Source organism: Microcebus murinus, chromosome X (assembly GCF_040939455.1).
Source record: "Microcebus murinus isolate Inina chromosome X, M.murinus_Inina_mat1.0, whole genome shotgun sequence".
NCBI lineage: Eukaryota > Metazoa > Chordata > Mammalia > Primates > Cheirogaleidae > Microcebus > Microcebus murinus.
In genome coordinates, this window is record NC_134136.1 from 50275112 (window position 1) to 50291053 (window position 15942).

General features: G+C 34.6%; 1 protein-coding gene across 6 annotated transcripts in view; it reads right to left on the reverse strand.

Moving 5' to 3' along the window:
* The window catches only part of THOC2 (THO complex subunit 2), a 122611-nt gene that overhangs the window by 83954 nt on the left and 22715 nt on the right, over positions 1 to 15942 (reverse strand). For all 6 annotated transcript variants that reach the window (XR_001149201.3, XM_012745650.3, XM_012745648.3 and 3 more), the window contains 5 exons: positions 12850 to 12941; positions 10354 to 10405; positions 4994 to 5064; positions 3958 to 4079; positions 3278 to 3411 (listed from right to left, as the gene is read on the reverse strand). Coding sequence is in view for 5 of the 6 variants with exons in the window: in XM_012745650.3 (XP_012601104.1) it covers positions 3278 to 3411; positions 3958 to 4079; positions 4994 to 5064; positions 10354 to 10405; positions 12850 to 12941 (471 nt within the window). In the remaining variant the exon portion in view is untranslated. The remainder of the gene's footprint in view (positions 1 to 3277; positions 3412 to 3957; positions 4080 to 4993; positions 5065 to 10353; positions 10406 to 12849; positions 12942 to 15942) is intronic.

Here is a 15942-nt window from a genome sequence, read left to right on the forward strand (position 1 = left end):
CATCTCGAAGCAAGGACCACTTTTATGGGTCTATGACCTGGCACCTCAAGAGTGTATTAATCATTATTAATTCCTATTTAATAAGTTGTTCAAATTTAGTGTCAGAGTTGAGAACACACCACCATGCAGATTCACAATGGTTCTGCTTCCTTGCTTGCTCATGCACTAAATAGGCCCAGGCTATCCAACAGGATATAAGCATTTTGACCACCAGAATCTTTTAGGGAGCAAATAACTACCTTTTAACTAAAGGATGATAAGGATTTCTCCTGATCAGTCCAAGTACCCTGAACCTAAGTGTACCTAAAATGCATACCTACCAAATGAGGTATCAGTTTCTGATAATGGCTGGTTAGGACATCAGGCCTGAGATATTTTTATATGAGGTATCATCTGTCTACATTGTTCCTAAACAGAAAACTATAGGAATTAACACAGATACGCTCATCTAAAGAGATCATGAAAAACAGGATGCTGCCTCAGAGAGTTTTTCTGGCCAGATGAGACAAGGCCTAGATAGAGTTTACACTAAAAGGGAATCCAATAAATGCTAACATTGAAGGAATACTTATTGAAGTCTTAACCTCAATTTTCACATCAATGAAAAGTTCTTTTCTCAGACAACTCGGGGGGAGGGGGAGTCATCTAGCCAGAGAAAATCAAACACTAACCCAGAGAGATGAACTTTCTAAAATTCTCCATTGTCAGGGAAAAGCAGCTAAGAATCACTATAAACTATAAAAGAAAGGGGGAAAAAATTCACTCATTTTTCACCCAGTGTTTATTTAGCACCCACATACCAGGCATTAAAGATAAGGTACTGGCCAGACATGGTGGCTCACGTCTATAATCCTAGCACTCTGGGAGGCCGAGGAAGGAGGATCGCTCAAGGTCAGGAATTCGAAACCAGCCTGAGCAAGACCCTGTCTCTACTAAAAATAGAAAGAAATTAATTGGCCAACTAAAAATATATATAAAAATTTAGCTGGGCATGGTGGCACATGCCTGTAGTCCCAGCTACTCTGGAGGCTGAAGCAAAAGGATTGCTTGAGCTCAGGAGTTTGAGGTTGCTGTGAGCTAGGCTGACGCCACGTCACTCTAGCCTAGGCAACAAAGTGAGACTCCGTCTCAAAACAGAAATAAAAAATAAATAAAAAGAGCCGGGCGTGGTGGCTCACACCTATAATCCTAGCACTTTGGGAGGCCGAGGCGGGCGGATTGCTCAAGGTCAGGAGTTCGAAACCAGCCTGAGCGAGACCCCGTCTCTACCAAAAATAGAAGTAAATTAATTGACCAACTAAAAAAATATATATATACAAAAAATTAGCCGGGCATGGTGGTGCATGCCTGTAGTCCCAGCTACTCGGGAGGCTGAGGCAGTAGGATCGCTGAGCCCTGGAGATTGAGGTTGCTGTGAGCCAGGCCAACGCCAGGGCACTCACTCTAGCCTGGGCAACAAAGTGAGACTCTGTCTCAAAAAAAATAAATAAATAAATAAATAAATAAATAGAAGATAAGGTACTAAACAGACAAAAACCCCTGTCCTCATGGAGCTTACATGGAGGGTAAGGAATATATAGCATATGATATAATGATAATTGCTAAAAAGAAAAATAACCAGGGAACAATAGGGAGTATTGACAGGGGTGCCAGGGAAAGCTTCACTGACAAGGTGATATTTGAATGCTTCTGGCCTAGCATGCCTTCATTGTATACTTGATGGATTAAAATAGAGGTTTAGTCCAAGAAATAAAGTTGTTTATACTCATGGAATGTGTGCCATGAGCTTGCAGTTCTGTCACGTTGTTCTTCCTAAATAGTAATATAACCTATTCTCTATGAGAGCAAAGTTAAAGAAAAATAGTGTACATTTTCCAGTTAGATAAAAGCAAGCCTTCAACAAAACCTCTCTCTAAAATGCTCCCAAAATAAAAAAGAATGAAAAAGCATAAACTTATCAGGACAAAAAAACAGAAGAAACAGAGATGTCAACAAAAAAGGAGATAAAGAAAAAAAGCAATTGAGGAGCTTACGTAGCAGAGAATTTTTATGTGGAGAATACTATCTTAAGTAAGTACATGACAGGACACAAGAAAAGACAAACTTATAACAAAGCAGTACTGAAAGCCTCTCAAACTAGATCAAAAAACACTTCAGGAAAAATATAGAGCCTACTCTGGAAAGAAGAGAAAGGAATCCCTACCGGAGGGTTTTTTAAAGTGGGTCACTGCCACACAGATAAGAGTCCCATGGCCCTAGGGGACCACCTGTCTTGATGTTAAATTGACAACAGGAAGGTGTAGCAAAGAAAATAGATCAGCCATCAAAACTAGACTAACTTCAAAGAAAAGGGTATATATAAACTAAAAGCTACCTTTGCTTGTTGGTAAGAACAAAGATGACTGTAATAAATATAGTTTTATTTGGGTTCCTACACAAATCATTAGAGGAAGGGGATAAGGATTGGGATACCTCCTCTCTCTTTCTTAGTAATATATAAACTCCAAAAACAGAACAGAGAAGCTGAGGATAAGCATCCCCTAAGATATAACCAGTGAGGCAGGAAATATGACTTCTCTGGCAGATCTCAAAACCTAAGCCATCTAGGTGTTGCAAAATCTTCCTGAGATAGCATAACACCCAACAAATAATAGCAAACATTCTTTCTACCCTTGGGAAATCAGAATTATCCTATTTTTCTAGCACTCATTCCTCTTTTCTATAGAAGTCAACCACTTTCTCCAAATGTTCAATGCAAAGAAAAAGAAAAAGGAAAAAAGAATGCTACAGAAATTCTATTTAAAAGGTAGTGAGAAACACTTTCCTTATCTGTAACACTTTTGCATCATCTGCTGCATTTACTTTAAGAGGCTATTGTAAAGATAAAATGTGTATCAAAGTCCCTTCTAGTATTTTAAAATCAAGTTCAAAAGAATTATACATCTTCATGTTTCAAAAGTTCACTGAAGATTTAAAGTTTTCACATTTGCTTATTTTCTGCCTTCTATAAAATGATTAATATTTAAAATTAAACATGTAAAAATTAAATATAGAAATACGAAAGCAGGACCTACTATAACAATAACATAATGTAACAGAAAGATTTATCATAAACATGCTAAATTTTATAATTACTGGTAAAATACTAAAAGTACAAACTAGTCACTTCTCTCATTTCTTAACTGAAAAAAATCATGGCACATACTCATTTTGTCTATATTCTACAACAGTTAAAAAAACTTATCTTAATAACATAGAGTATACAGATATAGCTTACCTATTAAAGATTTGATATTTTCTAAGATTAAATCACTAGTAATATTGCCAGATAAATCTTGACCCAATTCAGCAATCAGCTTGGCATAGCCTTCATTCTCTTCTCTTAATAAATTGAATTTTTGCTGCTTATAACTGAAATCAGATAAATATCATTAAGGGGATGAAATTAATTTCAACTAAACTTTCACAGAGTACTATATTCTTGTCACTGAATTGTCTTATCTCTAATTTACAACAATCATAAGAATAGCTGTTGAAAGTTTATCTCTTTGTGTATCTTTTCAGGGAGAAAATAACAGTGGTTCATATGAGAACCCCAATGTTAATTACATATGGAAAATCGGTAACACAAGAAAAGGAACAATAATATATCATGATTTTCATCACTAAGAATATGTCCTGAGTATAGCTATAGTCATAAATTACTTTATTGCTAACAATAAAAACATTACATATTATTTTAACTTTGAATATGGCCAAAATTAACATTGGTTTTACACAGGTAAAACTCACTGATGACTCAATCTTAGGCTACTTTTAGAAGGCAAAAAACACAAGACACACTAACAGCACAAACAAAATCTTCAACGTGCCTTTAAAAACTGCTAGTATTCAAAATAAGAACTAAAAAAACATACTCAACTACTTGATCTGCAACATTAAGATACATGTACTTACAAGAGTTTTGTCTTGATTTTCACTGACTTTTGATTGAATTGTTGTGATTGTTTAATAAGCCCTAATGATTCCAGTGTTTCTGGATCCAGGCGTTCCTTTAGAACTGTGTCTGAAACTAAATACTGTATTAAAAAATATTAAAGGTCACTTATAACAGTTCAACTATGCAGCCACAATTTTTTCCAAATAATACAAAAATCGCATTCAATATATATCAACTTACAATTTATAAAAAGGCTTAGAACTTTAACAAAAATGACTCTAAATATTGGAATATATACTCAACAGTTTCTTCAAAAAATTCACTAAAATATTACAGGCATACGGTATACAGCCTACAAATGACAAGAAGTACAGATGAAATTCTCATTAAAACTGGGTCTATCTTAACTGAATTTTCACTTAATATAGCACTTTAGCCTTCTTTAGTTTCTACTATAAGTCAAATTCTGGTACAGCAAAGACTAGGATCTTCTTCCAGGTTTGAGTAATGGAATTTTTCCTTGGTTCTAAATTTATGAACATAATGGTTTACTAGGCAATGATTATGATAGGTTCTAGAATTTAGTATTTTTGAACTACCTCCATTCTTGTTCTCCTTTGCCTAATAAAGAATTCATGAAAAAATGTTTAGTTTAAAACCTGTCTACATACAACAGGAAAGAATGTGCTAAAAGAAAAAACAAAGGAAAAAAAGTAAAATGTTTATATTTATAATTTAAAAAAATAAATAAATAAAACCTGTCTACAAACATTTCTACTTACTTTATAGATGTTTTACCTTTTTCTCAGGAAATTATTAGGTCAAAAATATCACCAAAGGTTTCATATGTATAGATAATTTAAGTGATGATAGATAACATGCTTATTTCATAGAAATAGATGTTTAATTTCAGAAAACGTTCCATTTCAAAACCCAAATCTCACCTGATAATGAACAGTCAACCAAATGTCAATATCCTCTTCCATTAATTTAACTGTGATTGCAACTGCTCAATACAAATTTTAAAAAGAGAAAATATTTTTTAAAACTTACCAAACATGCTAATACCAACTGTGTAAAATAGTCTCTCTTGCTTTTTTCTTCTAAACAATTTGTCTCAATATCTATGATGAAGAAAAAAAGATGAAAGTCTGATTATTTTAGACTCTAGCACTAAAATAAGATACTTGTTTTATTTAAAACTAGCTAATTTTGGCCGGGTACAGTGGCTCATGTCTGTAATCCTAGCACTCTGGGAGGCCGAGGCTGGAGGAGGACCTCACTTGAGGTCAGGAGTTTGAGACCAGCGGAGCAAGAGTGAGACCCCGTCTCTACTAAAAAATAGAAAGAAATTAGCTGTAGCTGGACAACTAAAAATATATAAAAAAAATTAGCCGGCATGGGAGGCTGAGGCAGGAGGATCGCTTGAGCCCAAGAGTTTGAGGTTGCTGTAAGCTAGGCTGACGCCACAGCACTATAGCCCAGGTGACAGAGCGAGAGATTGTCTCAAAAAAAAAAAAAAAAAAAAAAAAAAAAAACCTAGCTAATTTTAAAATGCCTCAAACTCAATTTGGAAAAATTTAGAGCTGTGGTAACATGAGATATCCATGAGATATCCTTCATATGCACAAGGAAAGCTTTAATTTCTCCTGAAACTAGAGAATGACCCTGTGACCTAAAACATGTCCATAAAATGCTAAGTCAATTACATAGAAGCTACTGGCTGTGGCACCAGAAGCAACAAAGTTTCAAAAAAATATTGTTCTCAAAAAAGGAAATATTCAAGCAAAGCTTAAACGATAACTTGTTGAAGATGCTTAAAAAGGGATTCTTTCCTTAAGTGGAAAGTTGACTAGGAGACAACAAAGAGTTCTTCTAACTCTAAAGATGCTAATACTCCTAAAGACCAAACCCTTAACCTTAGGCACCTTGGTCAAACTACCATGTTCTAGCCAAGCTACCTGGCCACCACCCCTGTGAAAACACAATATTAAAAGATATTTTTAATATCCTATTTTGAATTGTAATTCTAGTCATTTTCTTCCTACTGAAATATTTAAAAACTGAGACTTCAGTTTCAGTTAATTATTGAGAAAATTTTGATCTGGGGTGTGGAGGATATAAAACAATTAGCACTAAATGCCAAGCATCAGAAATTTCGGCTAGGATGGGTAGGATTACAAACAAGGTTGATCTCAGGATTATTACTTTAACTGACTGATTACATACTATTAACCTATTTTTAAAGTCAACTGATAAATTTAGAAAGTGCTATAAAGAGAGGCACCGGTTTTAGTGAAATAATAAAAATTGTTCTCTACATGTTCTACTATCAACACTGAGAATCAAAAGACAGGGGAACTTATCATCAAACATACCCACATTTTCCTGGCCCTTCTCCACTTTCCTTTCTTGGAGAGTTACCATTTCCCCATATCCTGGCCATTGTAGCTAAGCACACAGCTCAAGTGTATTAAGGAAATTTTAGGGTATATTTTATACAAATTGCAGTACAATCTCAATTTCTCATTAAGACTTTTAACACATTAACTGCCATGTGAGTTGCATTTAACTCACACTAGTTTTGAGCCCAGGGCCTCATGAAGCATATGTACCTCACACATCTCCTCATCTTGGGAGCTGAGTGAACTATTTTTCAAGTTGCATATAATTCACACAGAGAAAACAATAAAAAATAACAAATTTTTCATTAAATTAGAACAGATCATTTTGTTTTTGAAGTTTTTATCCTATTTTCATAATAGACACCATGGCACCAAGGAAAAAAAAATATTTTTCTATCGTGGCAGTCAATGTGTTAATCTGCCCCATGCACCCAAATGCACTTTTGTGGGGAACCTGGTGCTAAACCAATGTGTTAATCTGTGTGTATCTCATCAGTCCTTTTCAGGAACTCACAGCTGTCACCCTGTTATCTGGTTTTCTGGTTCCTCCTCAGCCTAAAACTTCAAGGATACTAATCTTAGGGGGTAGGGACTAAACTGGGCTCATTATTTTAAGCAACATCTATCTACCTTTCAGGGTCCTAAAGTCCCTAAGATATAGCCCCGAAGTCCCTAAGATCTGGGCACCTGGTAGCAGATGCATCCTCTTCAAATGAAGTCTGCTCCCCACTTGGTCACCTGACCTGATTAAAACACCATTCATTCTCTTGGGTTCTAACCATGTTAGCAAAGGCTTAAAAGAACTTCAATAAATTTCCTAACTGAGCTGTCTCAACAATCAACACAGGACTCTATTATCCCAACTGTGCTTTCCCTGTTTTCTTTATTCTTTTTGTTCAAACTCATAACACCATTCTAATAAATTCATTTACTATCCCTGACTACTCTACGCTGTATAAGTTCTCTTTAATTTTCCTATGATTTTACTAAAAAGCCCTCAGCCATTTTCGATTCTAGTCCCCAATATCACCAACTACCTACCCCCAGCTCTGAGGTGCCATCAGCACATCAGGTTACATCAGACTCCTCCCTTTCAGATTACTACAGCTTTCATGCACACCCTCACATGATCAGTCTATTAAATAAAGTTACTATCTTAACCCGGAACATAACAACAGCACTGATTTCCCTTATAACTCTTAACATATTACAAAGACAACATTATGTAGTAAAAAGATCACAGGCTGTGGAGCCAAAGGGATCCAGGTTCAGATCCTGCCTTACTGGCTTATGGCCTTGAAATATCACCACTTCTCTGAACCTCATTTTTCTGATCTGTACACCTACCCTACAGAAGTTGCTGTGAAGATTAAAATGAAATTAAATGCTTAACACAATGCTTAGAACATAGAAGGTGCTTCAAAAGTAGCACTTACAATTATTACTATTAACATTATTAGCATCATAATTATTATTAGAGATAGCTGGCATTTCTTACTCCTATTCCCCTACCTTGATCTGGGGTCACCCTTGGATCATTTTTATTTCTGCCAAGGGTAAGGGTGTATGTGAGGAGGCAGGTAAAGGAAATTCTCTTTCCAAGTTTGCCATCCTAATCTTGCTTATAAAAATGGACTGGATAGGCTAAAAGAAATTTCCCAAGAGCAACCAAATATCATCTTCATGAATTCATGTTACTAGTAAAAAGCAATGACTTGTAACAATAATTCATATTAATAATTCATATAAAGGGACAATATATCCTAATAAGCCAATAAAGAAATTACTAGAACTAGTTAAAGCTGATAATTGATGATTATCCAAAGAGAGACATAAAATACACTCCTGACACAATCAAGGAACAGCTTCCACAAACTGTTACCTACAAATCAATCTTTCAGTCTTACAAATTTAGAGTAAAAATAATTTTTTAAATTGAAACTTGTTTCAGGTTATATTTATTTGTAAAATAATGTAATATCTTTAGTGCCTAAAGATAATTCAAAAATTAAGCTTAAAAGGATTTTCTGGTTGCCATGAACCAATCAATCCAATAGACAGCAGGAACATATACTTTATCATTCAATCCAACACAGTTTTGAGAGTGAAAGAGGGGACTATTAATAATTATGACAAGGAAAACAAAGCTGAGACATATGGTCATCTCATCAATGGTCTACTCTTTTCATTTATCACTCACAGTCCACATATATTTTGACCCGTTCCCAACATTACCACTGTTATGAAATCTGGAACATCCTGAAGGATCAAGCACCAGCATTTATATGTTTTGAGACCAAATTCTAGATTCTCATTAAGATATCTAAGTAATTTACCTAATTCTAGGAATTAAGATTAATGAGCTAGAACCCGCCAACGATGTTGCTCCGGAATATACTGCGCGGCGCGTCCCTGACGTCAGACAGATGCGCCAGGCATCCGGCGGAAGAGGCTTGAAGGAGGGAGGAATGGGATTTGCGTAATCATTGTATTTTTCTTTTTGAGATTCGCTGTGCTCTCATGCTAGCATGCCCTTCATGCAACCAGGCCTTCCCTTGTCCCATACAAGAAAGATTAAAAGGCTGACACCTTTAAACGTCAGAAAAGAGACATCTCTGAGAGCTATCCATGAGGCTTCGGCTGCATTAACAAAGCCACCTTTCCTAGCCAATCTTCTTTTCCCATAACCTGTCTTGCCACTAAAACGTGTTTGTGGCCATGCTCAGTCCACATTCTTTCTTGACTTCAAAATGCTATATAAGTTTCTGTATCCCATTGGGGCTTTGGTATTTATTTTGAAGGCTCCCATGTATACACATTAAATAAATTTGTATGCCTTTTTCCTTGTTTAAAAAAAAATTAATGAGCTAAAATAATTCATTCCAGTTTGACAAACCTTCAGAGGATACGTTTTATTTTAAAGTGAATATGATAATGTCTGGCAATGTTTTCTGTTAGAGTCAAAGTTATAAAATTCTAGAAAGCACAAGACTTATGGGGAAAACTGTGCTCAAAGTTACTTTAATCCAGATCTAAAATTAGAAAAATAAATTTGTAACACAGATTATTTTTTAAATCCATGCTTCCCATGGAGGACACCACCTTTTGTTTTGTTTTGTATTTTGTTTTTGTTTTTTTGAGACAGAGTCTCACTCTGTTGCCCCAGGCTAGAGGGCCATGGCAACAGCCTAGCTCACAGCAACCTGGAACTCCTGGGCTCAAGGGATCCTCCTGGCTCAGCCTTCAGACTAGCTGGGACTATAGGCATGCACCACCACACCCGGCTAATTTTTTTTCTACTTTTAGTAGAGACAGGGTCTTGCTCTTGCTCTTGCTCAGGCTGGTCTCAAACTCCTGACCTCAAGTGATCCTCCAGCCTTGGCCTTCTAGAGTGCTAGGATTACAGGTGTGAGCTACCACGCCCAGACACCTTTTGTTCTAAGTCAAAAAAATATTTATTTTTTTATCTTGTATGAATTCTTATTTATTCTGGACAAATAGAGAAGTTGCTACTTCCAAAGCTGGGTTTTTATCCTCAAAAGTACTTTTGATTACTTTGGCTCTTCTTGCTCTTCCTAAAATTAAGACTCAAAAGAGTATAACAGCAAAGTACCTTGAGTGTCCTAAATTTGAGATTCTGACATCATTCACTGAAAACCTGTATTGAATAAGATTAATTATTTAGTTACTAAAATCTCAATAATTCAGACTAATAATGTCTGAATTGGCTTTTTTATTTGAAATGATTTAATTTAGCTCAAATTTATATAAATATACATTGTCAAAAACTCAATTTGAATTACATTCTAAAGCTAGTTTATAAATGGTGGCTATAATGACAAAATTTGACTTAAAGTACAAAATTCTCTGTAAAGTAAAAACAATTTGCTTCTAGATTCACAGAAACATTTATAAAATTCTGAGTTTGAAATGAAATATTTTATTTAACAGTACATCAATTTACCAAACAGCATTATGTTACAGGTGAAATAAAGGCTTAATACCTACCTAATATGCAGAATACGTCTGCAAGAATGGAAGGCATATCCTCTCGAAATTCCTAATTTTAAAAATATAATTACAGTAAATACCAGAACAGCACACAACCAAGTATTATGGTTTCAGAATAACACCCTTCAGTGAAACTTAAAAACTAACAAAACTCAAACATCATTACGTTAACAAATATTAACATTCTTCAAGTTTTGTAGTAAAAAGGAGATAATAGTAAGAAAAAAACATTTAAATGTCTACCATGAAGTAACTTGATTAAAAAACAGAAACCTAAATAAGCACCTTAGGAAATACTAAAGAAGACAAACAAATAACATTTTTCTAATGAAGTTTCATGTTAGAAACCAGTGGAATTTAGAGCACCTCACACCTACCTAAAAGAAGACTGTTAACAATAGTACATTTTTCATCCAAAACTTTAAATCTTGTGCTCATGTCTAAGTCAACACTTGATGTATGCAAAAATCATAGTGGTATCAGAAGAACAGAAATCTTAAAAATACAAAAATCAGTTAAAAGATGTTATTCTGGGCTAAGCACAGTGGTTCATGCCTGTAATCCCAGCACTTTGGGAGCCTGAGGCAGGACTGCTTGAGCCCAGGAGTTCAAGGTTACAGTGAGCTATGGTTGTGCCACTGCACTCCAGCCTGGGCAAGAGCTTGTCTCTTAAAAAAAAAAAAAAAAGAAAGAAAGAAAAAAAAAGCTATTGTTCTGTAACTCAAGAATCTCTAAACATGAAAATTATAAAGACCAAAACCTATTTTTATTTTTTCTTCATTCTTGTTTGTAGCCTCTGCAGAAAATAACCCCAAATTTCTCTATTTCTAAATTAAAAATTCAGTATCATTCTAGATTTGTCTCCTGAATTCCCAATCTCATGCTCAATTTTTAAGCCATTTTTCCATTAATAAGGATCACAGTTCATTTATTGCAATTAGCAGTTTGGGGGCACTATAGCAACCCTAAGAGTAGCCTATTTTCACAGACTAAAAGAAATTCTAAAGAAAAAACTGTCAAATGTGTGGAGACACACAAGATACACTTCCATGGCTAAGATAATGGATAGGGTATAGTATATGAGAAAGCCATGGCAAAGACAATCAAGCTGCAGAAGTATACATAAAGATATAATTAGATATAATTAAGTACTCCAAAGAAAGGAGAATCTAAGAACCAAATACACACACACAAAGTTCATTTGGATTATTCATTTTCAATAAATGGAAAAAATTAGAATGAAATTCCATAAAACACACTAAAACCTATACCAATGACCAATTTACAGAATTAAATAACTGTTGATCAGATTTTAGTCTCAAGTTTCTTAAGGGCTATGAACTCTGGCTATGTCTACTTGAATGTAAGTACTCAGGCTACTTGAAGACCAGAAACAGAGCAAGATAAGAGTCTTCAATGATGGAATATTAACTGTTTAAAAAATAGACTACTCCAACATAAACTAATGCTGCTGTTATCAGCCGGAGACAGTTTAGGGATAAAAGGGAAATTCACTGAAGTCCTACTGCTCAAACACACCCCAATATGGGGTGGAAAATCACAACAGTTAAACTTAGAATTTCCTTAAGACTATCCCTGGGAAAGCACAAAAACCATATAAAGATTGCTTCCCCTAATAGAAAAGGCTACGGAAGCTTAAAGGGAACACAACACAACAAGGGAAATTCATACTGAGACCAAGAAGCTCCAGATTTCCCTGCAATAATAGTTATTATAAAAGCTGTTCTGAACAGATAATTTTATTTACATACAAGTTTAAAAACCAGCCTGATAATAACAGAATAGCACACTACTCATAAAACCTCAAGCTTTAAAAAAAAAAAAAAAAAAAACCCTCAAGCTTAACTACTGGTTTACAATTTGAAAGCCCATCTTCCAATTCAAGCACCAAACCACCATCTGGCCTGAATCTAATTTAAATTCTCCAATAAATGAAAAACTGAAACAGAATAACCACTTAAACATTGAAAAAAAATCTAGTTAATATTTTCAAAAGCAAAGAGCAAGCAGATGAAAACTAGCAGCAAGTGAATGTTAGAGCTGGGTAACCACAATTTAAAATAATTTAACTTGAATTTTTAAAATATATTTAGTTACTAAACATAATTACAAACAAAAAAATGGCTCAATATGCTATACTGGAAGAAAAACATTTTAGCCAATTTACTTTTTCGAGTAGCATTTCTAATGAAGGATACCTTGATTTCATTATAGTGCAAGGTTTGGGTTGGGGGGGGTGCCCTCCCAGCTTACCTAATATTTTCTGCTTTACTCACAACTGACAAAAAGATTAAAGTAATTTTATTCCTGTCTAGTAAAAATAGCTTACCAATATTACCTTAAAAGAGCCACTACTATAATTATGAATAAAATAAAATGCAAATTATATACTCAAACGATCTCTGTATCAAAGGCAAAAAGAGGTATGTATTAATAAGTTTTAAATATATATATATATATATATATACTTACACTAATGTCATTAAGAACATTAGATGCCTGTTCATGTTTTAGATTTCCTTTAATAACATGGTATGACAATTCATAGAGAGCTTGCTGGAAATCTGTTAAACATAAAAGAAACAGTGTAAGGACACAGTCTGTTGAATGTGAAAGGTACACTCTCTGGGAGAAAAAAAAATCTATGTATTTCCTACTTCTCAGAATAATTATAAACATCAAAAATAAAAGAAAAATATATTCCAATGCTTTTTTCTAGCAGTTTCCTTTTATTTTCACAAAAATACAACACTAATTTTTTTTAAAAAGTTAACCATCCCTCCAAATACTGTAATATAACCACAGTTTGAGCATTCATTTCTAATCTTTTTCTATATGTCTACAGATTTTACATATTTGAATTCACTGTGCACATCTTATGGTATTCTGATTCTGAAAAAAAAAAAACATTTTTAAAAGCATTTTTTTATGCTACTAAAGTCTCCGTAATTATTTTCAATTACTGCACAGAACTCCAGCAAGTAGATATAAACTAAAACCAGCTTCCACCAGCAGACTTCACAGATTTTTCTATATATATTCAGATTACACTCAATTGAACCTCAGGACTATAGTGACAACAAGTAATGAACAGTAGTAAATATAATACTAAGTTTTATCTATATCCTACTGTCAGAGAAATTTCTCCACAAATTTTTTTTTCTCTTCAATGTCCATCAGAATTCAAACAAAAAAATACATATATATACACATACATAAAATGGCAGTTCTGTGAGAACCGTCAAGCACAAAGTAGCCCCATTCACTATTTTTTTTTAAAGCCAGTCAAATTTAGCAGTGGGGGGTTGAATACCAACTTTAGTGACACTAATGTTCTGATAACCCAGTACCATCGGACCAGCCCCCATTCACTATTAATTACCACAGCCTCCTTTCCTGAAGATTTTTTGGTTTTGAGGGGACAGGAGAGTTAGTGATCAGGTCAACACCTCTTCCTTCTGGTCATCTTTTCCTTTAGTCCCATACGCTAAAAACTTTACCTCCTTCTAATCATTAAAAGTAGGAAAACAAGCAGCTCTAAAAACACTGACGTTAAATAAAGTCTAGCTATAATCCCCTTTGGGGGGGAATCAAAATTTCAGGGCAAATTAGCATGTAAAACATCAAATATTTAAAATTTTTCTCCCTTATATGACTACTGGTCACAAAAAAGGAATATAATAGAAATTAAAATGTGTATCAATCTCCCTTTAACCAAATACTATTTTGCAGTGAAATTAATCTGTCCATCAAGTCACTTGCTCAAGAAAAATAGCCAGATTATCTCAATTCTTTATGAAGTATTCATGATTAAATATATTCTGCCCTTTTCACAACTATACCTTCATTATGTTTTCAAATAAACTATATAAAAAGGAAAAGGTTTCCATTTGTTGGTATGGTAGGAATATGAGGTCAATTTCATGCTTTGCATTTCCATTAATAAAATGCTTTACAACATATACTTATTTAAAATTATCCAGATGACAAAGATTTTTTTTAAGTAATCACTTAGAAAGACAAAACAGCTGATTATCATAAACCAAGTTCCCATAAGAATATGTTTTCTAGTGTTCATAGGGAATTTTAATCTTAATCATAGTAGGAGATTAAAATAGAGAACAAGTGGCCCGGGTCATTTTGCTGACACTAACGTGACATAAAAACAATCACACTGTAAACATAAAGTAGCAAAGACAGTCTCCAATTCACAAGTTTTCTAGTGCCTATTTAAGAGTGGTTAGGAACTCATGTTGTATTTTATCCATAGAAACTGTAAGTGGTGCTTTAAGCTATCAGGCTAGCTCCGCAGAAGCCTATAAAATCCATACTGGAATTTAAAAACTTTCATTTACATTTACAATGTGGAGGAAAACTTACAACCCTTACACACACACACACACACACACACACACACACACACACACAAAACCAATGAAAGATTCTACCTTAATGTTAACATTTCAGAAACAGCAATTTTAAGAATAGCCACTAGGCTGGGCACAGTGGTTCATGCCTGTAATCCTAGCACTCTGGGAGGCCGAGGCAGACGGATCCTTCGAGCTCAGGAGTTTGAGACCAGCCTGAGCAAGAGCGAAACCCCGTCTCTACTAAAAATAGAAAGAAATTATCTGGCCAACTAAAAATATATAGAAAAAATTAGCCGGACATGGTGGTGCATGCCTGTAGTTCCAACTACTCGGGAGGCTGAGGCAGGAGGATCTGTTTGAGGCCAGGAGTTTTAGGTTGCTGTGAGCTAGGCTGATGCCAGGGCACTCTAGTCAGGGCAACAAGAGTGAGACTTTGTCTCAATTTAAAAAAAAAAAAAAAAAGAATAGCCACTAAAAGAGTGCTAGATGTTCTTAAAAGTTCTTTGTGGGGATTGAATGTTGAAGATACCAGCTCCTGGTTATGTCTAATTATCACTAGTACTATTCATGCTTATCAGCAATCATTACAATGTTGTTTTACTGGTGGTTTCTTATAAAAGAAACAAGTAGTAGTGTGTACAGGGAAGGATAGAAAGGAAAAGGTCAAAGGGAACACTACTCAAATACAATATTCCTAAGACAGAACAAAGGAAATTCTGAAGAAATGACAGTTTCCTGCATGGACTACCAAATGGGGCCCACAAACCAAAGCCTGTTGACAGAGATTAGCCAAAGGGTGTCTGTGTTGAGGAAGTAGGCAGGGGTAAGAAAAGGAAAGCACTGGCAATTCAGCCAGTGAAGCCACACTCATAATTATTTTTGGTTTCATATGTGAATCACAACAACCATGCAAATTAACAATAATCTAAGTTATTAACCCTTTGCACTCGCTTGCTTTTTTCTCAATTCCTTTATTCTACTCGGGATTTAATTTTTTAAATACCCCAGATTTTACAAAGCGTGGCAGTAGAATAAAAAACTAGAGTTTCTTTTCATACATATTTATTTATTTGGATTTTTTATAATTCAAATTATTGATACATTCAAAGAGTAATTTTAATCTCTATAATTTTTTCTGTGTCGAGTCACACTCGACATCCGAGTGCAAAGGGTTAAAAATCCACATAGTCCCATT